Source organism: Mucor mucedo (genome assembly GCF_025094135.1).
Source record: "Mucor mucedo strain NRRL 3635 chromosome Unknown EV154scaffold_137, whole genome shotgun sequence".
NCBI classification, from domain to species: Eukaryota; Fungi; Mucoromycota; class Mucoromycetes; order Mucorales; family Mucoraceae; genus Mucor; species Mucor mucedo.
The window spans coordinates 91,052-111,477 of NW_026252421.1; the positions used below are offsets into that span (position 1 = coordinate 91,052).

The 20,426-nt window shown below is 36.8% G+C and overlaps 9 protein-coding genes across 9 annotated transcripts; 4 read left to right on the plus strand and 5 right to left on the minus strand.

The window, feature by feature from the left end:
• Positions 1–566: 566 nt before the first annotated feature.
• Positions 567–1,573, minus strand: EV154DRAFT_576469 (uncharacterized protein; the record flags this gene model as incomplete). Its single annotated transcript, XM_051606492.1, has 1 exon — positions 567–1,573. One exon carries the CDS (start codon positions 1,571–1,573, stop codon positions 662–664), a length of 912 nt encoding a protein of 303 aa, XP_051452730.1. The 3' UTR covers positions 567–661.
• Positions 1,574–2,187: 614 nt separating this feature from the next.
• On the minus strand, positions 2,188–4,002 carry EV154DRAFT_568924 (uncharacterized protein; the record flags this gene model as incomplete). The annotated part of the gene is made up of 1 exon (XM_051606102.1): positions 2,188–4,002. The coding sequence occupies one exon, from the start codon at positions 4,000–4,002 to the stop codon at positions 2,188–2,190; it is 1,815 nt and encodes a 604-aa protein (XP_051452731.1).
• A 1,712-nt stretch (positions 4,003–5,714) lies between these two features.
• EV154DRAFT_525100 (chitin synthase III catalytic subunit) lies at positions 5,715–7,226 on the plus strand. Its single transcript, XM_051603248.1, has 5 exons — positions 5,715–6,004; positions 6,066–6,146; positions 6,222–6,325; positions 6,418–6,528; positions 6,624–7,226. Exons 1-5 carry the CDS (start codon positions 5,845–5,847, stop codon positions 7,185–7,187), a joined length of 1,020 nt encoding a protein of 339 aa, XP_051452732.1. The 5' UTR covers positions 5,715–5,844; the 3' UTR covers positions 7,188–7,226.
• A 34-nt stretch (positions 7,227–7,260) lies between these two features.
• Positions 7,261–9,015, plus strand: EV154DRAFT_55832 (uncharacterized protein). Its single transcript, XM_051605485.1, has 3 exons — positions 7,261–7,490; positions 7,572–8,646; positions 8,727–9,015. Exons 1-3 carry the CDS (start codon positions 7,312–7,314, stop codon positions 8,727–8,729), a joined length of 1,257 nt encoding a protein of 418 aa, XP_051452733.1. The 5' UTR covers positions 7,261–7,311; the 3' UTR covers positions 8,730–9,015.
• Positions 9,016–9,203: 188 nt separating this feature from the next.
• EV154DRAFT_555505 (TIM21-domain-containing protein) lies at positions 9,204–10,050 on the plus strand (the record flags this gene model as incomplete). The annotated part of the gene is made up of 4 exons (XM_051605277.1): positions 9,204–9,281; positions 9,346–9,485; positions 9,555–9,898; positions 9,958–10,050. The coding sequence occupies exons 1-4, from the start codon at positions 9,265–9,267 to the stop codon at positions 10,048–10,050; spliced, it is 594 nt and encodes a 197-aa protein (XP_051452734.1). The 5' UTR covers positions 9,204–9,264.
• A 74-nt stretch (positions 10,051–10,124) lies between these two features.
• EV154DRAFT_472113 (Septin-domain-containing protein) lies at positions 10,125–11,897 on the minus strand. The gene is made up of 6 exons (XM_051597897.1): positions 11,745–11,897; positions 11,654–11,676; positions 11,468–11,579; positions 11,175–11,385; positions 10,491–11,111; positions 10,125–10,428 (listed from the first exon to the last, which is right to left on the minus strand). Exons 1-6 carry the CDS (start codon positions 11,749–11,751, stop codon positions 10,152–10,154), a joined length of 1,251 nt encoding a protein of 416 aa, XP_051452735.1. The 5' UTR covers positions 11,752–11,897; the 3' UTR covers positions 10,125–10,151.
• A 1,399-nt stretch (positions 11,898–13,296) lies between these two features.
• EV154DRAFT_525108 (uncharacterized protein) lies at positions 13,297–14,297 on the minus strand. The gene is made up of 3 exons (XM_051603249.1): positions 13,955–14,297; positions 13,770–13,879; positions 13,297–13,719 (listed from the first exon to the last, which is right to left on the minus strand). The coding sequence occupies exons 1-3, from the start codon at positions 14,172–14,174 to the stop codon at positions 13,648–13,650; spliced, it is 402 nt and encodes a 133-aa protein (XP_051452736.1). The 5' UTR covers positions 14,175–14,297; the 3' UTR covers positions 13,297–13,647.
• Positions 14,298–14,534: 237 nt separating this feature from the next.
• EV154DRAFT_472116 (hexokinase-domain-containing protein) lies at positions 14,535–16,358 on the minus strand. Its single transcript, XM_051597898.1, has 4 exons — positions 16,135–16,358; positions 15,635–16,065; positions 15,453–15,546; positions 14,535–15,355 (listed from the first exon to the last, which is right to left on the minus strand). The coding sequence occupies exons 1-4, from the start codon at positions 16,307–16,309 to the stop codon at positions 14,643–14,645; spliced, it is 1,413 nt and encodes a 470-aa protein (XP_051452737.1). The 5' UTR covers positions 16,310–16,358; the 3' UTR covers positions 14,535–14,642.
• Positions 16,359–17,317: 959 nt separating this feature from the next.
• On the plus strand, positions 17,318–20,039 carry EV154DRAFT_525111 (uncharacterized protein). The gene has a single exon (XM_051603250.1). The coding sequence runs from the start codon at positions 17,456–17,458 to the stop codon at positions 19,886–19,888; it is 2,433 nt and encodes an 810-aa protein (XP_051452738.1). The 5' UTR covers positions 17,318–17,455; the 3' UTR covers positions 19,889–20,039.
• The last annotated feature ends 387 nt before the right edge of the window (positions 20,040–20,426 follow it).

Genomic DNA, 20,426 nt, shown 5'->3' on the forward strand with positions numbered 1-20,426 from the left:
TAAGTTGAAAAAAAAAAAAATGTGGATTCAAATGAATCTCCGATGACCTACGCTAATCATGTCGATTCTTTACTTTCCATTACTTTTTTTTTTAACTGCTGATGCCTTACGGGATGAGACTAAGTTGATAAAAAGGAGACACAATTTCACCTGCTATTGAGGGAATCGGAAAAGCAGGTTCTTTTAAAAAAGGAAAAAACGCCACAGGAATAAAATGTCGCCTCTTGAAATGCTTTAAATAGTGAAAAATCCTGCTCTAGCTTGAGGATACTCATCACTCAATTTCTGAGCATACTTGTTTCTAAGATAGGCAATGCTAATATCGAATTATTATCAGTTGGTATTACTCTACAATTTAATAACTATTTCTGATATGTTGAATCAGTTTTGTGATGATCAAATAAGAGACTACTTCTTTTTTGACAAGTTATCATGTTGTTTTTTAAAAAAAAAACAAAAAACAAAAATAAAAATAACGTAACCGTTATTTTATATATCTATTTCAGGGAATATATAACTCTTACTGGTGAGTAAGAATACAATGTAAAATAATCAGTAGTCTTGTTGTTCAGTTTGAGTTATATTATTTTTATTTAATCAAGTACTGGTATGATAATAGGTGAGGGGAATATATGAAAAAAAAAAAAAATTAAGTTTAGCACTATTGGTAAGGCGAAACGTCACTCTTTTCACCAGTTACAGAATTGTACCAAGTGTCATCAACCATTTCGACCCATCCAAACATATCCTCAGCTCCTTTTGTTTCTAACGTAACTACTTCTGGGCTATCCTCTCCAATAACGACCCTCTCATGGAACAACCGGCGTTTTTCTTCACAGAATAATTGAGGGGGGATGATAGATTTGTTTCTATCTCCCGAAGGTCGGGTATAATAAGTGGGTACACTAGCATGTAGGTCTTCCATGTCAGATAAATCCAAAACAGCACAATTCATTACTAAACGTTCAAGAGATGGGGCGTTTTTAATGTTGCTGATAAATGATTTGACTATTGGACGAAGCTTTGACAATGTTTGGCGGTCAAAATAATCGTCTAAATGCCATGGGTTGAAGCAAATTTTGACAGAAGTCAAATTGTCTAGTAACGATGATTCAAACAACACTGTCAAAAAAGGAAGTCTTTCCGTTCTGATATCAATACTTTCCAGCTGGTTCCATCTGCTAAGTTCACGTCGATAGATAAGCGGATGAGGAAGATTCTTGATTGATATATCATTATTAATTCTTTCTTCTTCTGTCCGAATATCTTCCCACCAATATAAATGCTTTGTATTAGGGAACTGTTTTGGCAACAAAAACACAGATACAATATCAATTTCGCAGCTTTGGATAGTTAGACTTTCAACATGATTCCCAAATTTTGGTTTTATGTCAAATAGATCAAGAGCCTTGTTAAAGTTGTTTATGTTGCAGAAGTTAAGCTGCTTGTAAAGGTAATTTTCGGCCATAATCATGTACCACTTTTTACATACAAGAATACACTGGAGTTTACCCTTTATAGAAGATATATTTGAGAAGACCGTAATAAGATTTTCTGTATTTAGTTCATTCATGAAAGCGAATAATTTTAAAGAAGAAAGAAAATAAGTTTTTTTCTTTTATAAAGTTCAAGTGTGATTAATTATAATGCCACAATCATGCTGGAATCAGGATATAATTAATTTAACGGGTTTGTGACAACTTTTAAGATAGAACAGGTATCACATTTGATTAAATGACTTGCTCGGATTTAATAGCGACTAAATATATCTAAACGATACATCTTACGAATTACGTGTAGGAAAAACCAACCGAAACATGATTTATTGGGTTTGATTGCTGACAAACTCTACAGAAACAATGCATTTTTGAAATTTCTTTGGTAATTTTATTCGACATTGATAACCTTTTAATAAACCAGACGCCTTGTTAAATTGTAGTATATACAAAACTTTAGTGACGGATAGCTCAATTTTGATTAATTGGTGGATTAGAACATTGGTTAAAATATATCGCACTATTCACCGGTTTACTCATCTTAGAAGGTATAACCCATGCAGGCCTAAGTGAATTACTAAATAATAATGATGCTACTAGTTAATAGTGATAATTTAAATGGTTGTACATTTTAACGAATCCAATAAAAAGTATGTGTACATTAATCACACAATTGATGATATACTATTCCTTACCATTTCTGAGGCACCTTTGCCAAGTCGAGCTTAACATATTTGCTTCTCCATGAAATATCCATATGAATTTTTTCTACTGTCAAGTCACTTGAATCAGCCAGATTATCATAGTTTGCCCATCGAAGACCTCTTTTTTCTTCTATTAAAGAAAAAGTGTAATACTGAATTCCATTAAAATTGATAGTGATCTTCTTCAATTCATTATGGTCGAAAAACCAAAGCTTCAACATAGAGTTATCAGATGACCACGTTTGACCATGTAATGTAAAGTCAGTCAATGACGGACAAGATTGTAGTATAAATTCCAAGACATAATTCATTTGATGTATGGTTGAACCTGGTTTGCAAGAAAAGCCGAGATATAAAGAGTTGATTTTGCATTTTTCAGTAGGCATCATCAGCAGAGCCTTGTCATCCCCTTTAAGAATAATGGATCTTAAGAATAGAGTTTGAAGCAATGGAGGCAAAGTTTGAAACAGCGCAGTAAGAGCACAATGGTGTATTGTACAGTTAACACTTAAAATACTTAACGACTGAAAGTAGTCAACGGACAGGTTATTTGAAATAACACTCCATGCCAGACTTTCTTTCAGAAGCAAACACCTGGAATTGATTTCCAACCCAGTTATAGTTTTTGCTTGTCTCGATAGTTTTACAATGTTCAGCTGCTTTTGAAGAGCTTGTATCGTCCCGCTACTATAGATATGTAATGATTTTAATTCGACTTTTCTGTCACCTATTGCATTCATAATCGATTTTGTGATTGGGTAAAGAAAGGCATGGTATCTTGTGCTATTTGTCCCCTTTCTGATAATAGTAACCATTGGCTCATAGAAATTGCTGATTTCAGGCAAGCATGGGATACCCCGTCCTTTTAGATTGATTTCAGCATCATTATATTTGCATCCTAAATATATCAGCCATTTTTTCATCGTATATTTTAAGTCACCCTGTATGCTATGTATTCCTGATATGGTATTATAGAAAGTAATGGAGAGCTCTGTAACGGTGCTTGCTGTATTCGGTGTAACTGCCATGCCATTGTTGTCTAAAACCGACTTTTTGTTTGTGCTGATCAACCAATCATCTGTGGCACCACCGGAAATAGCAGTGCAAAATAAGTCCAATGATTTTAATTTGGGTACACTAGCATGTAGCTCTTCCATGTCAGATAAATCCAAAACAGCGCATTTCATTACTAAAAGTTCAAGAGAAGGAGCGCTCTTAATGTTGCTTATGAGGGATTTAACAATCGGACGGAGCTTAATCATTGTTTCGCTGCCAAAACGGTCGTCTACATGCCATGGCTTAAAGGAAATTTTGACAGAAGTCAAACTATCTAGTGATGACGATTCAAGCAACATCGTCAAAAAAGGAAGTTTTTCCAACCTGACATCAATACTTTCCAGTTGGTTCCATTTTCTAAGTTCGCGTTGATATACAAGTGAACGAGGAAGTTCCTTGGTCGATAAATCATTTCTAAGTCTTTCTTCTGTAGGTCGAATATCTTCTTTCCAATCCAGAAATTTTAAATTGGGAAAATATCTTGGCATCGAAAACACAGACATCATATCTATGTCACAGCTTTGGATTGTCAAACTTTCAACATGGGATCCAAACGCTGGTTGTTTATCAAAAAGATCGATCGCTTTGTCAAAGATGTCAATATTTCTGAATTGAAGATTTTCGTAAAGAACGTTTTCCGTTATCAAGGTAAACCATTTTTTGCAAACGAGGATGCATTGGAGTCTATCGTTCTTTTTGACATGTAAGAATATTGTGATGAGAATTTGCGTTGGCAATGTATTCATTCAGGAAAGAGAGTAGTCTAAAATAACAGAAAAGTTGCTCTTTACTGGCGACAATAAATATGTAAAGATACATGATTAACAAGGCTTCATAAATCAAGATAACTAACGGATATATTTAAGCAGATTTGTACCAACTTTCAAAGTTTTAGGGTATTGAATCTATAATAGACCCGATACATAATGTGCATATATTAATGACGTATACATATCATATATAATCATGTAGTACACAAGCCAAGTACTGACATCCAGAGAAAAAAAATAGATGTAGTTGTACAGCTAAATACTCCTCCTTTTTTTTTTCAGAGCTCTCTTCTCTGTCCTTCCCCGTCCCCCGCATGTGTACCTAAACCGAAATTTTGTTTTAAAAAAAGTAAAGAATACTGGATTTATCTTTTTGGATAAGTAGACAGATACAAAAAAAAACCTTTTAGGCCTAACCTGAAGGATACATTGGTGAGCACAGAATATACAACTGCAAAATCAAGTAAAGGCTACACGTTTCGTGATTATAAACATGGACCACGTGTTTTTATTATTATTTATTATCTCTCAAACTAATGGCTGTTGAGACAGAAGCTCAGGATGGAACGTCTGGGGCTAGACCATTTAAATCGAAACAAGTTTAAAAAGATTTAATTATATTTATCAATCACACTCTCTTAAAAACCAGTCCTGCGTTATTGTCCAGATATATATACACACACAAAAGAAAAGGTACACTGACTGGTGGGAGATGTCACTTTTTGTAGACGTGACATGGAAAAGACTACATGGTGGCGAAAGAAGGTCAACCCAGTATTTTTGTTGCCAAGGAGTTTCTATCTTTTTTTTTTTTTTAAAAATTAACGCAACACAAACTTTTTTGAATCTCATCTGTCCCTGAAAAAAAAAAGTATTTTCATTGTTTACTGGGTGTCAATTACTATAGAAGAGGAGGAGGGAGGGGAAAGTGACACAGATTTACGTTAGGAAGCTAATATAAATCGTTTTATTAGGTCTAATTCATTAGTGAAAGATGTAAAAAGAACATGGGTCTTGTCTATTTTACCTGATCAAATCCTGTTTTTTTATGTATAGCAACCATTTTTTTTTTTTTTTTGTATTATTTAGGCGCAAAATCACCACTGAGGCTTATTTTTTTTTTTTTTTTTTTTTTTTGGAAGGGACATCCAATTTAGGATGGGGGGAGAATTATAAACAAAAGCATCAGCCTTGTCAGAAGGTAAAAAGATAAATTAAAAAAAAAGAAGAGTTGAGGGAACCACAACTCGGTTTATAAAAAGTATTTAAAGTACGATGAAAAGTAAAGTAGGCAAAAAAGCATTAGAAGATTAACGTATCTTAGTGACGACTTTAGCGTATGATTTGAACAATTAAGTTTCCATTTTAGAAGAGACCTGAAAGTTGTTTGTGCGCTCCCTCTCGCTGAATACAAGATGAATCCTATATTCGGTTCTAGGGCCTAAAATACCCTTTTTCTCGAGATGCTAGAAAGCCGGGTTTGCTGAATATGCGCTGAGATGCAAATTTGACGATAAATCGACTTTGGCATTGGACATTATATATATTTTGTTTTATAAATTTAATAAAAATGAAAAAAAAAAAAAACTATTAATAAACCTTGTTTGTAGATCGGGGTGCCTTATTTGGGGAGTAAAAAGTTACACACCCCTTCTGGGAATAAGCCCCAAGCTCTCTACACACACACTAAGCACACACACACGCACACACACACACACAAAAAAAAAGGCTCTCTCCCCTAATTATAGTTTTTTTTTTGTTTCCCTTTTTAATTTTTTTATTTTAACTCTTTCATCATCATTCTCATTTCTTTAATAAATGGTGGACATTGTATACAAATTCGAAGCGTTTAGTTTTACAGGTGTTTGTCAGACAGTGGCTCTTCCACTTTGTCCTTTAATAGGACAAGTCAATGGTGTCGAGCCTGTTTGTTATTCTCGTAATATTGATATTGGAGGAAATCTTGTTTTTCAGCCTGGTATATAGTCTTAAATAAAAAGAAAGAGTCTTTACGCTAACTTTTTTGTTGATGCCTACAGCAACTCTTGTGATTGATATTGTGGCTATTGTTATGACGGCCATCATGATTTATCATATTCGATCCAAATACACCGCTGTTGGTAACTATCATATAGATTACCTATTGATTGTTCTCTCTCTCTTCCCAATTTAACTCTTTTCTGTGTATGTATTAGGTCGAAAGGAAATTGTCATGTTTTTCTATTTATACATGATGACTACGTTTTTAGAGATGTTACTTGTTACTGGTATTATTCCTACATCCTCTCCAGTCTATCCAGTAAGTAAGATATAATTTTTAAGGGGAGGGGGAGAGGGGTGGGGGGAGGGTGCGATGAAAAAAGAATATATTAATTTAAGATGTATTTTTAGTGGTTTACAGCAGTCCATGTTGGATTTTTATGTGCTACATTTTGGTGTTTATTACTGAATGGATTTGTTGGATTTCAATTTGCAGAAGACGGTACACCATTATCACTCTGGGTAATTTTTAATAAGCTGCATGAAAAAGTAATCATTTATGAAATCATGCTAATTTTCACCCTCTCTCCCTCATATATATATATATGTATACATAGTCGATCCGTATTAGTTCGTTTGTTATATTCTTGGTGACTGGATTTATTGCAATTGCAACGTTTAAAGAAATAGGACCATTCACTTTCACGAAACCCGGTGCATTATGGGCTTTTTATTTCATTATTAATGGTGTTGCATTCATTGTCTATGTGATTTCACAAATGATTTTAGTGGTCAATACATTGGACGACCGTTGGCCCTTGGGTGATATCTTGTTTGGTACGGCCTTCTTTGTGATTGGTCAAGTCATTCTTTATATCTTTTCCGTTACCATCTGTGATCAGGTCAAACACTATGTGGATGGCTTGTTCTTTGGTACGATTTGTACTTTATTAGCTGTCATGATGGTTTACAAATACTGGGATTCCATCACCAAGGAAGATTTGGAATTCTCGGTTGGATCTAAACAAAATATTTGGGAAGTGAAGGAACTTTTACAAGAGGATGAACTCTCTCAATCCTATGGTGGAACTCAATATACACCACCACCTCAACAACAACAACAATATGGTCAACAATATCATCATCAGCAACAACAACAACAACAGCAATACCCATATTAAAAAAAAAATTACTTTTCAATAAATTATCTATATTTTATACCTTTTTTTTTTTTTTTTAAAAAAAAAAAAAAGAACGGAGTATTTTTAAGGGCCCAGCCCCCTCCTTCTTTCTTTTCTTATAAAAATGGATAAAGCACAAGTGACAAGCACATTTAAACAATTACTTCAAAAAAAGCACAATAAAGCATGTTTTGATTGCAATGCCAAGGGACCCACTTGGGCTTCTGTCACGTTAGGCATCTTTATCTGCCAAGACTGTGCTGCTGCTCATCGTAATCTCGGTGTTCATATCAGTTTTGTAAAGTAAGCCTCTTTAAAACCCTTTTCAATAAGTTGAAACACACACACACACACACAAAGCATCTTGACTTACAACGAGTACAGGTCCACTCTATTAGACTCATGGACTCAACCCCAACTCGACATGATGATACTGGGTGGTAACGCTAAAGCGCGTGAAGCATTAGGCGAAACCGTCTTAAACTGTAAAGACTTGAAATCAAAGTACACAAGTCATGCCAGTCTCCTGTACAAGGAGAAACTACAAAGAAGGGTCCTTCACAAAGAAGACAACGTCCCAGATACCAATTTAATTCAATTAGACACGCCGCAACAACAACAACAACAGCCATCGCTCATTGATTTCGACGATACTCCACCCGTTCATGTCGAACCTCCCACAACACATGATGTGGACGATTTTGATATTTTCAAACCTCTAAAGACAACAACGACAACAACATACACAGGCAATTCCATCTTTGATGAATTAGCACCTGATACACAGAAAGAGACACCACCTTCAATTTTTGACGAATTAGCCGCTCATACGCCACCTTCACCCAAAGGTAATGCGGCGGTGGATGATTTTTTTGATCAATTTGAACAGGCCGTGAAACCCACCAAGCGTACGTTTAAACCCAAGACCAATCATCGTAGTAAATTAGGTGCACGTAAAGTCCAAAGCAACGTATTCCAACAACAAAGTCAATTAGCGTTACAAGAAGAAAAGATGCGAGAAGAAGGAATGGATGGAGAGAGTATAGGACGAAACCAACGCAACCAAATCATGAAGAGCGAAGGGACGACGATAGCGATACCTAAATTACAACCACCCACCTCAACACGATTGAACTATTATGAATCGAATCGAGATAAGGATGAAAGTGTAAAGGAAACAGAGGAACGTTTAGGGATGATGTCACTTTCACTGAATACAAGTAGTACACAGAAGAAGAAGAAGGAAGCAGTCGTCGTGGCAGAGGAGGAAGATACGTTTGCGAGAGACAAGTTTGGAAATGCCAAAGCCATCTCCTCAGATCAATATTTTGGACGACCTCAAGTGAACCCTAGTGGAAAACCGGATCGAAATTTTCATCAACCAAAGAAAACACCCATAAGTAAAAAGTTACTTCAAGCTGCATCCAACAAGATTCAAACCATGTTGGCTGATATGGAGGTAAAAAAATAATAATAATCCTGTGTGTATCCTCGCTTGTAAATTAAAGCTAACACGTTTTTTTTTTCTTTTAAAAACAGTAGTAATTTTTGTTTGAAACTCAGAAAAGTGCTATGGTTACAGGAAATAAATTCGAGACAACCCTTTTTTTTATTGATTATCGTTAATTCGAAAAAGAAAGAAACTCCTGCAAGCGCATCTTCATTTGTTGCTTGGTAGGAAAATGTTATTTGAGATAAGATTTTGATACCGCAACAGTATTAAAGCCTTGTACCAAAAAAAAAAAAAAAAAAAAAGCCTTGTAAACCAATGATGTCAATAGCAGAACTGCTTTAATATCTTGCCTGATATGTCACTACCCTATTCAGTCTCATTCCTATTTGCCTTCGAAAGAAAAAGATTTGAGTAAACAGAGAGACGCATCAAGGTTTGCCTCCCCTCTCTATTCTCGTAATGAATAGCACGAGTCAGCCTATTACTGTCTTTTTTCAAAAAGAAGGGTACCTCAAATATGAAGTCGCACTAAAAAAGAAAATCAAACCGAACTAGCAATAATTTTTTCGGGTACTTTTCTTTTTATATAATTTCCTCACCCCGCCTCTCTTTGTTATTTACATAATGCTTCGTTCACTCTGGTAAAAAATAATACAGTTGTATGACGCAAAAAACGCATGTACTAATTCAGGTTTTTAAAAAAAGTACGCCCTCTTTACGTCTTATTTGCAAGCCAACTACACGTTGCAGACTCTATTCAACCCCTGCGGTTCCTAAAAAGCCGAATCATGCTTTAGGAGTACAAAACGTGAAGCCATGGAGTGAATTAAGCACACCACAAAAGGGTAAGAACAACAACAACAACGACGACCTTTTTTTTTTTTTTTTGAATTAACACGCGTCCCTTGGGTTAGTGGTGGTGGCTTCCAAAACCACGGTGAATGTAGGTGTGATTTTAGCAGGTGTAGCACTTACAGGTACAATTGTATATTACATTGGGTCTGAACTCTTTGGCTCGGACAGTGCGACTAGTGTCTTTTCAGACGCGGTGGATAAGATTCGTAAGCATGAGGAGTTGGTTGCTATACTGGGTGAACCTGTCAAGGGCCATGGTGAGCCCAGCCGAAATAGTCGTCGACGTAATCGTCGCATTACGTCGCAAGTAGTGGAAGATGCCAATAATGAGCCTCACATGTTTATGAGGTTCTATGTAGAGGGACCAGAGAACCAAGGCACAGTCATGTTGGAGATGATTAAGGTAAAAAAAGAAGAATGTATGTATGTATGTAGGTGAAATGTTAATAGTTTTGTTTGCAGAATGAACAGAAAAAGTGGGAATATAAACAATTGTACGTGGATGTCCCAGGTCAAGGTTTACCTTCCAAACGTATCTACATTGAACGTAAATAAAAAAGAAAAGAAATATTTGTGTATGTGTTTATTAATGTGGGTGAGAAAGAAAGAAAGAGAGAGAGAGAGAGAGAGAGAGAGGTAATATAGATTTTTTTTTTTTACTTGTTGAAGGAGAAACCCTTCTTTTTAGCGGTTTTCTCTGGAGTCATAGGTCTTCCAGATTCCAAACGACGTTTCTTTTCTTCTAAATCTGAGCGTTGTTTATCAAGAGCATCCTTCATTTCCTTATGACGAGCATACAACTCTTCTTCCGATTGTTTCAATTTAGCTTCCTTTTCTTGTACCTTAGCTTGGAAGACGGAACGCATCTCTGCTTCCATCTTGGCTAATTTCTGCTCATGAGCAAGACGTTCCTCTTCCATCTTTTGAACAGGGCTACATAATAATTGATAAACAAATAAGTACACAGATAAATAAGAAAAGGATAAACACATTACTTGACTTCCTTAAAGACAGAAGGATCTTGTTGAATACCCATAGCTGTCAGCTTCTCGGTACGATAGTTCTCATAAAGTACATCATTTGTAAACTCCTTGAGTTCTTCCATATGAGTACGAATCAACATTTGTCTAAGCTTGACAAAATCACAATGTTCTTCATTATCCACCTCAATGACACCCCAAGGGTATTTACGTCCACGGACTTTACGACCCCCTTCGATCTCAAACTCTTTATCAGAGCCAACGACAGCAAAGGGAATCTTGGACATGATCTCCTTGTTTTCAGCAATGGTTTCTTGATCATCGTATTCATAGACGGGAGCTTGATAAATTTGAATTTTATGATAGGCAATATCAGCCAAGATACGCTCCTTAAAGGCAGCAACCTCTTCCTCTGTTAAGGTATCGGCTTTAGCAATGACGGGGATCAAATTAACACGGGTATGAAGTCTACGCATAAATTCGATATCCAAAGGTTTTAAGGCATGACCGGTGGGTGCAATAAAGTAAAGACAGGCATGAATACGATTATCTACCATACGACGACGGTTGACACGGTTCTCTTGTTCAAGGTAGGCGTCACAACGAGCTTCAATATTATCCAAAATGGGTTTCCAACTATACATTACATTATACATTTTAGGGGGGGGGGACAAATAAAAAAAAAACGTGGTCTGTTACCTTTCTTCGTTATTCACAAAATCACCAAAACCAGGTGTATCTACCACGGTCAATCTTAATTTGACACCGTTTTCTTCAATGTCTGATGTGATGGATTGTACCTCCACAGTTTGTGTGGTTTCATGACTTAATTCAACAGCTTCCTTGGGAGGATACAATTGTGCGTTGAATAATGTGTTGACCAATGTTGATTTACCCAGACCAGATTCACCTTTTATTAAATAAAAAAAAGTTAAAACTCCTTGTGCCCATTTTTTTTAAAAGTGATCCACTCCTAAAATAAACCCCCTTACCTACTACCATGGTAGTAAATTGGAAACCCTTCTTTACACTCTTGCGGTGCACTTGGTTAGGAAGGTTAGCAAAACCAACATAACCTTGCAACTTTTTGCGTAATACAGTAATCTGTGTTGAATAGAATGTTAAAAGATGATGATGATGTACACTCATGCCTTTATTTTAAAAAACAAAAAACTTACGCCAGAGGGGCTATTGTTTTGGTCTGTTTTAGAACTTAGGTTAGCTAACTAGTTCCTTTATTCTTTTTATTTATTATTTTATCAAACTTACCAGACATGTGTTATTAATAAAGAAAAGAAAGATACAAGAAAGAGAGAGAAAAGAGAGAATAAATCCAATTAAAAAAAGTTTAAAGATAAACGAGAGAAAAGGGGGGGGAAGCCAAAAAGCAACGACAAAAAAAAAATATATAGGGGAAGTAACAAAAAAAAAAGAGTTTAAAAAGATAAAAAAAAAGGGGGGTGCAAGTTGTTTATATGGGGGGTGGTAGGGTGTGTTTACAACTAAAAAAGGAGGGGGAATTTGGAAATCCTCCAATGAGAAAAGCCTTAATTTAAACTCAGACATTTCTAAATATGGGGAGAATCACTGCTACAGCTTCAGGGAAATAGTCTTCAAAACATAGAACTCTTCCCCCACTAAAATCCACAATCATTGAAAATAACGAGTGTACAAATTCCAGGTTAGATGTACAAGCAAGTAGGGAGCCCAATTGAGGATATCAACTTTTGACTTCTTTTTCGGTAAAGCCGCCCATTAATAAGGTGCTAATAAAAAAACTGATCTCATCTCAACCAAAAAAGATACAGTAGCAGCAAGCAATCACCTCAAGGGCAAATTATCAAACCTTGAGGTTACGAAATAGCTAATACTGAACAAGATAGTCAAAGACCTCCCCCGCCCCGCCCTGTCAACCTAAATACACAGATATTTTGGTAGTCATGAAGGATCTAATGTAGATAAAGTTTGTTTTACTCATGGATATCATGTTTGGCTCTTCGACTTTAAAATAATACTCAAAACGGCTGTATACTCGTACTTCAAAAAAAGATATTTTTCCATTTTATATGGATTTGATTAAATCGTATATAAGAGACTTGGGTTGTGAGAGGAGTTTCACTCGCAAGTTTCCTAACACTCTCTTTTTCGAAATTGACGAGTGAAGACAAGAAAGTAGTAGAAACAACTCTTGTAACCCATGGTGAGACCTAAAAGAACAGGTAGGATGTCAGGTAGTTATTGTACCGCGTAAAATGAAGAATTACCCCCCATTCCAACTGTAACAATGCGGATATCTTGTATTGGTAGTATACAAGTGATGCATTTAGCTTTTATGTTGTATTTTGATCTGTTACTAGTAAACACTGTTGTACATTATTCATATATATAGTTACTATACGACACTCTTCATTTAATAATGTATATCCTAGACGATCAACATCAAAGCACACACGTATAAGAGAGGATGCACCATACAATACCAACCATAAGGAGAACGAGTATATAATCAATGCAAAAGTTGTTCACTACTACTGAAAATGAGGGAAATATCTAAAACTCCGTATTTATTTTTGGAATCACGTGATGATCTACACACACATATTCGTCTTTACGTCGATTGACATGCCAAATATGAATGAAAGTAATCATTATTGTTAGAAGGTAAGTTAATAATGTTATCGTGACAGTAGAAGAAGTTTATCAGAAAAAAGTAAAACGAGATCCGTACATAGTAAATCTGGTGCCTTGCCATTGGCAGGATATGGCTTCTAATTGTCCCATGAGGACATTGCTTTTTTTACCAAAGATACAACTCATTTTTCTTCAACAATTCCCCCCTTTTTTGATATCAGCCTTCATGCCTTTCAAAGATGGATTTTTTTCCTATAAGGAGTATTTAATTTTCCCAATATCTGAAAAAAGCAATCCTTATAAATTCTCAAATGTTGATGGCACTACTCTCGTTAAAGCGAATAGTCAAGCTCAATAATACCAATCGTATTTTAATTTCATGTAATAAATACCACCATTCTTTATATATTAAGCAATTAATTACTGTTGTATACTTTTTTTTTTTTTTTTTTTTTTAATCAGGTGGAGTTTAATTTTTTCCTTGTGTATCCTCTCTCTCTCCATTTGTGTGTAGCATGTTGCCACGAGTTTATTACTACTACTATTCGCTATCGCTGTCCTCTACTTTACTGCTCCACTTTTTCGTCTTTTTGGCAAATCGTTCCTGAATGACCTATTCTCCCACTATTAATCCCTATTCTTCTTCTTTGGATTGTGCTTTACCTCTTTGTGAATCTTCTTTTCCAGACTGCTGGACCGTAATGCTCGCTTCATAATTTGTACATTACGCTTCATTCTCTCATCAAGGGCCTCTTCTTCCGTCTTTAACTTTTCTATATATACAACAACAACATTATCATCTTTTGCCCTTATATATTGCCTTCTTTCTGTTCGCTGTGTACACTTACCAATGGGATTATCTCTCTTTTGAATTTCGGCTTGCAAGGCTCGGGTCTTTTGATGTTGTCCATAGCGAATCTCGTGTTTCACCTTCTTGATGCCTTTGTTGATCTTTGGTAATTTAATCTTTGGTTGCTTTTTTGATTCCTGTGACGCTGACTGGTTGGTCTTTTTGGTTGGTGCACTTGTTAATAAATCTAGGGATTGTCTAGCTAAACGGGAAGACATTGTGTAAATAAGAGAGAGTGAGAATAAATAAGAAAAAAATTAAAAAAAAAAAAAAAATTTGTTTGACAGCTTGGTTAGAAAGAGAGGCTTAGACAAAATTCATGCTTGTTTTTTTTTACAAACCCCTCCAGGGGCAAAAAAAAACTAAATAAAAATAGACTTCCTTTTGCCACCCCTCGTTGAGATTGGGATAAAAAAAAAAGGGGGGGATGGATATCAAATAGAACCTCTCTTCACGTGCTTCCTTTTTTTTTTCTGCGGAAGCGGTTCCCACGAAGAACGGGTTACCATGGTAAAAAGAAAGGGAGACACTGGGTCCACACTGTATGAACTGGGTTTTAGAAGGACAGTGCTACAAGTGTCAGTAATTTAGGATGAATCATTCTCTCTTTTTTTTTAATTAAATAGAATAAAAAACTGCGTGTATACACACACACACACACACACACATAATTAATAAAAAAAAAATTAAGTTTGCTTGGCAAGACTAGCTTTGTGAGCCATCATGGCAATCATGGCAGCACCAAAACCAGACCCATCTCTTGCTAAAGAAAATTGGACCTGATTAGCAATATCCTGACCATAAAGTTCTTGCAGGGTTTCCACCATGTATTTTTCAAAATGAGGGAAATGCTCATAGACAGAGCCATCAATAGCGATATCTGCACCGGTATGAATCTCACCCGTATGAAGCAAAACACCAGCCACACCACAGGCAGAGAGACGAGCGGCACGACGACCCACAGCAATAGCAATCTCCTTGACGACCTGACGATCGCCATGGGTGGTGGATGGGATCTGAAGTGTTTCTTCCAATATATGACGCACATGGTCTAATTGGGGCGTATCATCCACGACCATGGTGGATAGATAAGCGGTTTCGAAACCCCATTGTTTGTTGAGATCAGCTGAAGACTCTCCCGAGAAAAGAATACGTTCATCCACGAGCTGTAAAATGACATTACGTGTGATCTCTCCCAGATACATACCAGAGATCATCTTTTCAAACAATTGTTTGCGTGGATTGATGGATTCTCTGTCCAATTTGTTATCATAGATTGTAAAAGGTAGTACACGACGTTCAAGATCAAAGGTTCCCCATTCCATATTAATCACCATCTCGTCAAACACTTGTTCTCCTCCTTTCCATTTCTTGATTTTCCCGAGCTTTTCATAGTAGGCTATATATATATATATATATATATAAATTGAATGGGGGGCGTGTGAGTATTTGTAGGTAAGCCGCTAATTTTTTTTTATTGTTTCCCCATACTTTACCAGCATTGGTTCCTGTACCAAGAATAATACCCATTGATGTTTTTGGGTAACGATAAGCATTTGCCATCAAAGTCCCGACTGTATCATTTACAAGCTGAAAAATTGGGTTTGGGTAAAGAAATTAATTTTCCCGTGATAAATAAAAATTTACTTCCCAAAAATGAAAAAAAAAAAGGACTTACGGCGGCCACATGCACTTGAACGTTTTTTCGAAGAAAGGCGTCTTGTAAGAGAACGACGACATCTTTATGAATGGCGTTTGTGCAATTAAATCCTTTTGTCCAATGCATCAAGGTACCTCGATTAATATCGGTTTGATTGACAGCAAATGAAAAGGTAAAACCCAATTGAATACTGTGGTCTACATGATGGGAGCCAAATTCCGTAATGAAATTATCTACACAATCAGCAATGAAATCGCATAAATGACGCATATCACCCGTCTTGAGCTCTTCAGCAACCACGTATTTTTGTTGATGTACCGAGAAATCACCGTCTCCCTTCAATTCGAATTCACACACCCGAAGATTGGTTCCACCTAAATCCAGGGCAAGGTATTTTCCCTTTTCTTGCCCTGTGGGACGACCAGTGACAAAACTGGGAATCATTGGAACTGGGAAGATTTTTTTTTTTTTAATTGTTGGGGGACGCGGTAAGAAAAAAAAAAAGAATGTACGCTTACCTGTAGCACCTTCATGATCTAATCCTTTTTCCATTTCATCAACAAATTGTTGAACAATGGTACGTGCTCGTTGTGTGGTAACGTTGAATTCATGATGCAATGCTGTCATGGCTTCTTGTTGTTCTGGTGTTCCATCAATCTGTGGTACAGCATGTTGGATATCTGCACTCAACATCTTTTAATTGTTTATTTAGAAATACAAAGTAAAAAAAAAAGAAAAAAAAAGAAAAAAGAAAGCAACCTCATCGTTCCTTTGTGCTCTATTATATAGGTCTGTCTTGTGTAACTCGGGATACTCTTTATAGTCTAGCTCTCCCACTTTTTTTGCTTTTACCCTTAAAGGGGGACAGATCGTTTCGTTTCCCTGTGTGCACACACACACACACACACAAAAATAAGACTTACATCATTGTTTGTTCCCTCCAAATCATCATTCGTGTAAATATTTACCTTCTTTATCTATATTTACATCCATATAGAAACATGATAAGTGTCTGGTTGTATGCACAACCTTTTTGTATATACCTGTGCTTTTTGCATTCATAAAATATCCATTGCGAAAGACACATCCCAATCGTTTTTTTTAGCATGATTTTGAACGTCATTTCAAACTCAAATCATTGGGTGGGGGTATCAAGTGCCACCGTGTTTCTCCACAAATGGTGCTATAAAGTTTTAGATGCCCTGCCCTTCCCTCGGTTGATTAGTTTGGACTTCTTTTTTTAAAAAAAATTTACATTACTCCCATACATGTTTCTCTCATAAAATTTAGATTTAGTACAGCATATTCAGATACACCTAATAAAAAGCATGTTGAGATAGGTTTGGAGTAGCTGAATGTCACCCTAAAAAAGTACTTGGTAGGTCTGAATTAGGGGACCTTCTCTTAGTGTTGATTCAATCAACAGTTATAAACAGTTAGCAGCCAGTGCGTTAACTAAAGTGAAAGCTGGTAGTAAATCCAAGGTTCAGTGTTTAATTTTACGTTGACTGTACTTTGCATAGCAAGAAGAAAGATAGCTTATGCTTAAATTTGGATGCTCAAGAGTCTGAACGACTGCCTAAATTGGAGGCATCACTGGGAGGCTGTCACTCTTTTTTTTTCAAACCGCTAGCTAGAAAAAAAAAAAGGTAGTCAAGGATACATTAGTCATATCCGTTGCTTCCTTCCATCCTGTTCCTTTAAATTCGAATTGCCCTTACAAATATTGTGGCTTATTTTAATTTTTTTTTTTTCTCGGGCTTTTTTTTTTTTTTTTAGTTTGCATACAAAAGTTTAAAAAAGAAAAAGAGACAGTTCTATCTCTTTCCAACTTATAACATGTCAATGACCGATGCAGAAGTAGCCATTGTGCTCAATAACCCCGTGACAGCCGACACCGAGTTCAATACCATCGTACACCAATTACAACAAGGAAAATATGCTCAAGTCATCAAGGACAGCCTTGTGTTTAAAAACGTGGATGGAGAAGCCTTTAAGGCCTCAGGCGACATTCAAGCATGGATCAGCGACCGTCTTTCACAATTGGATGTAACCGATGAGAACGTGCGTTTCCATATCCTGACCACAGGTATTGCCTGTCTTAATGCCTTTGTGCAAGTCAACTGGACTGGACCTGTGCTTGCCTTTTCCGTCTCCGAATTATTCCTGGGCCACCATGACGACAGTTTAGAAAAGACCCTTCATGAAGCATGCCTCAAATCACTTTCGGTTGACAGTGAAGAAGTCTATCATTTGACACAACAGCTTGGATTATTAGCCATGGCACGTACATTACTTTACGCTGTACGATCCGACACCTTGACAGGTTCCTTCTGGGCCATGCGTGCCACCTTTATCCAACAGCAGTTATTAGATGAATTCACAGCGTCACTTCAAAACGAATTAAAGACATTGGCAGAGGAGAGTGCCGCCCAATTGACATCTGCCAAGTTGGATGCCGAATCTACCGAAGCGCTCAAGATTCGTCATGATTTGGAAGTGGGATTAATTTATAATTTCTTTGGACAAGACAAGGAAGCCTTGGAAAAGATGGAATCAGCACAAAAGGAATCTGGATTCACCTGGTCCCTGACAGGTTCCTTGGGTCGTCGTACAAAGTTTCAGACATTTGATATCTCACAACTGGTCGTTTTAGCCGAAAGTAAAAAAAAGTCAAGCACCAACGAAGATGCACTTCGTCCCGAGACCTTGGATTTAAATGACGATACCGTCTTGGAACGTATCGCCTTTACTGAGAACGAAAAAAATCAAACCGAATCCGATCAACGTCATGGTAACTTGAACGTCATTGATCAATGTCTTTTACTCGCCTTTTGTTTGAATGTCAAGAACACCAATCCCGATCATGGTATCACTGCAGAGCAAATGGTCCCTTATGTCACCCGTGTACTGGAAAATGCCAATAATTGGATGGTCCATACCATGGGTTTATTGTTACGTTCGCGTTTGGAATCCAATAAAGGTCGTACCGTAGAACGTTCTGCACTTCAATTGCAAGCCTTGGTAGATCAAGTCAAAGTGGAGGATTCAGGTGTAGAGGAACGTCTTGCTTATTTCTACGATTTATTAATTCCTAGTAAATGGGAAATGGAACGTGAGTTAGCCCGTCGTTTTGTGTCACTTGGTGTGATTCGATCTGCTGCCGAAATCTTTGAGCGTTTAGAAATGTGGGAAGATGTTATCTCTTGTTATCAAATGTTGGAACAACCTGAGAAGGCCAAGGACATTTTGAAGAATTTGATGGAAAAAAACCCCAATTCACCAAAGTACTGGTGTATTCTGGGTGACCTGGAAGCCGAACCCGCCCATTGGCTCAAGTCATGGGAAATCTCCAACCATCGTTATGCCCGTGCTATGCGTAGTTTAGGTTCTTACCAATACAAGCGTCAAGATTATTTAGGCGCCATTGATAGTTACCAAAAGGCCCTCAATATCAACCCTCTGTTTGAAGGCTCCTGGTATATCCTTGGATGCGCTGCCATCTTTGCAGAGAACTGGGAGGTCGGATCGCGTGCTTTCCAACGTGTGGTTGCCTTGGACGATGATCAACCGGAAGCTTGGAACAATTTAGCCAGTATCTATCTTCGCATGAACCGTAAGACAGATGCCTTTTTAGCGTTGAAGCAAGCCACCAAGATCAAGTTTGATAGCTGGAAGATGTGGGAGAATTTATTGTTTACGGCAGTGGATGTGGGACAATTTGCAGACGCCATCTATGCCATGCAACGTATTGTCGAATTAAGATGGGATTCTGCTCGTGAAAAGGCGGTGGATATCGGTGTTTTACGCATGATTGTTGAAAATGTCATTCAAAACTGGAAAGATCCTCATGATCGTGATGGTGCTCGACTCTCACACCACGTTCAACGTTTGTTAGAAGAAGTTATCTTGACACGTATTACCAACTCACCGGATATTTGGATGATCTGTGCTAAATTTTATTTGTGGCAGCAACGTTATGCCGAGGCTTTGGAAACCTCGGTCAAGGCCTATCGATCGGTCATGCATGATCCTCGTATCGAAACTGAGGAGACAGTGTTTGATGATGTGACCATTGTCGCACTTGAAACCGTAGATATGTACGAGAATTTAGGTGATAAAAAACAAGATGGTGCTCCCGTATGTGCAGATTGGCGTTATCAAGCTCGTTTGATCCTGAAGGGTTTAATGGGTAAAGTACGTGATATTTTTGAAGATACCAAATCCTATGAACAATTACAGGAACGTATGACCGATTTAAAGAACGCATAGACACTACCCTCCTTTTTTTTTTACCATTTCCTCCTCCTCCCCATCCCATTTTTACACATTTTTAATTATCCCCAACAAGTTAGAAAAAAAAAATTATTATTCGCATTAATCAATAATTGTATCAATAAAAAAAAAATGTATGTTACAAAAACACCGGAACTGTTCCCGAATGAAATAATGACGCAAGCATTGAAAATATTGGGTATTTAAAACCCAATATTTTAAGCTCCACGTACAAAAGCATTTTTCACATTTTGTCATTTTCACATTTTACTATTTTATCATTGCAATTTAGTATCCGGAATGAAGATCGCATCGTTCGTGTTCCAGTCGAAGCTCGCTCAAATGCTTTTTTTTAAAAGTTCGAGCTTGTTCGAGTTTTGTAGACTCGGCTCGGTTGTGTAAACCAATGCTCGAATTCGCTCAAGAGTATGATACACGAATTGTACGTGAAAGTAATATAGTTATGATTTTAAAATATTATTTATTGAAATATAATTTTAACGTAAAATACAAATTGATAAGAATAAAATTTGAG

Coding starts and splice junctions, on each gene's coding strand:
- EV154DRAFT_525100 (XM_051603248.1), top strand. CDS start 5,845: ATGGTGGACATTGTATACAAATTCGAAGCGTTTAGTTTTACAGGTGTT. Junction 6,005..6,065: donor AAATCTTGTTTTTCAGCCTG/GTATATAGTCTT, acceptor TGATGCCTACAG/CAACTCTTGTGATTGATATT. Junction 6,529..6,623: donor GTACACCATTATCACTCTGG/GTAATTTTTAAT, acceptor ATGTATACATAG/TCGATCCGTATTAGTTCGTT.
- EV154DRAFT_55832 (XM_051605485.1), top strand. CDS start 7,312: ATGGATAAAGCACAAGTGACAAGCACATTTAAACAATTACTTCAAAAA. Junction 7,491..7,571: donor GTTCATATCAGTTTTGTAAA/GTAAGCCTCTTT, acceptor CAACGAGTACAG/GTCCACTCTATTAGACTCAT.
- EV154DRAFT_472113 (XM_051597897.1), bottom strand. Junction 11,580..11,653: donor AAAACAATAGCCCCTCTGGC/GTAAGTTTTTTG, acceptor TATTCAACACAG/ATTACTGTATTACGCAAAAA. Junction 11,112..11,174: donor TTTGTGAATAACGAAGAAAG/GTAACAGACCAC, acceptor TGTAATGTATAG/TTGGAAACCCATTTTGGATA.
- EV154DRAFT_525108 (XM_051603249.1), bottom strand. CDS start 14,174: ATGTCTTCCCGTTTAGCTAGACAATCCCTAGATTTATTAACAAGTGCA. Junction 13,880..13,954: donor AAAGAGAGATAATCCCATTG/GTAAGTGTACAC, acceptor TTGTATATATAG/AAAAGTTAAAGACGGAAGAA. Junction 13,720..13,769: donor AAAAGAAGATTCACAAAGAG/GTAAAGCACAAT, acceptor GTGGGAGAATAG/GTCATTCAGGAACGATTTGC.
- EV154DRAFT_472116 (XM_051597898.1), bottom strand. CDS start 16,309: ATGTTGAGTGCAGATATCCAACATGCTGTACCACAGATTGATGGAACA. Junction 16,066..16,134: donor AGATCATGAAGGTGCTACAG/GTAAGCGTACAT, acceptor AAATCTTCCCAG/TTCCAATGATTCCCAGTTTT. Junction 15,547..15,634: donor TTCAAGTGCATGTGGCCGCC/GTAAGTCCTTTT, acceptor CCAATTTTTCAG/CTTGTAAATGATACAGTCGG.
- EV154DRAFT_525111 (XM_051603250.1), top strand. CDS start 17,456: ATGTCAATGACCGATGCAGAAGTAGCCATTGTGCTCAATAACCCCGTG.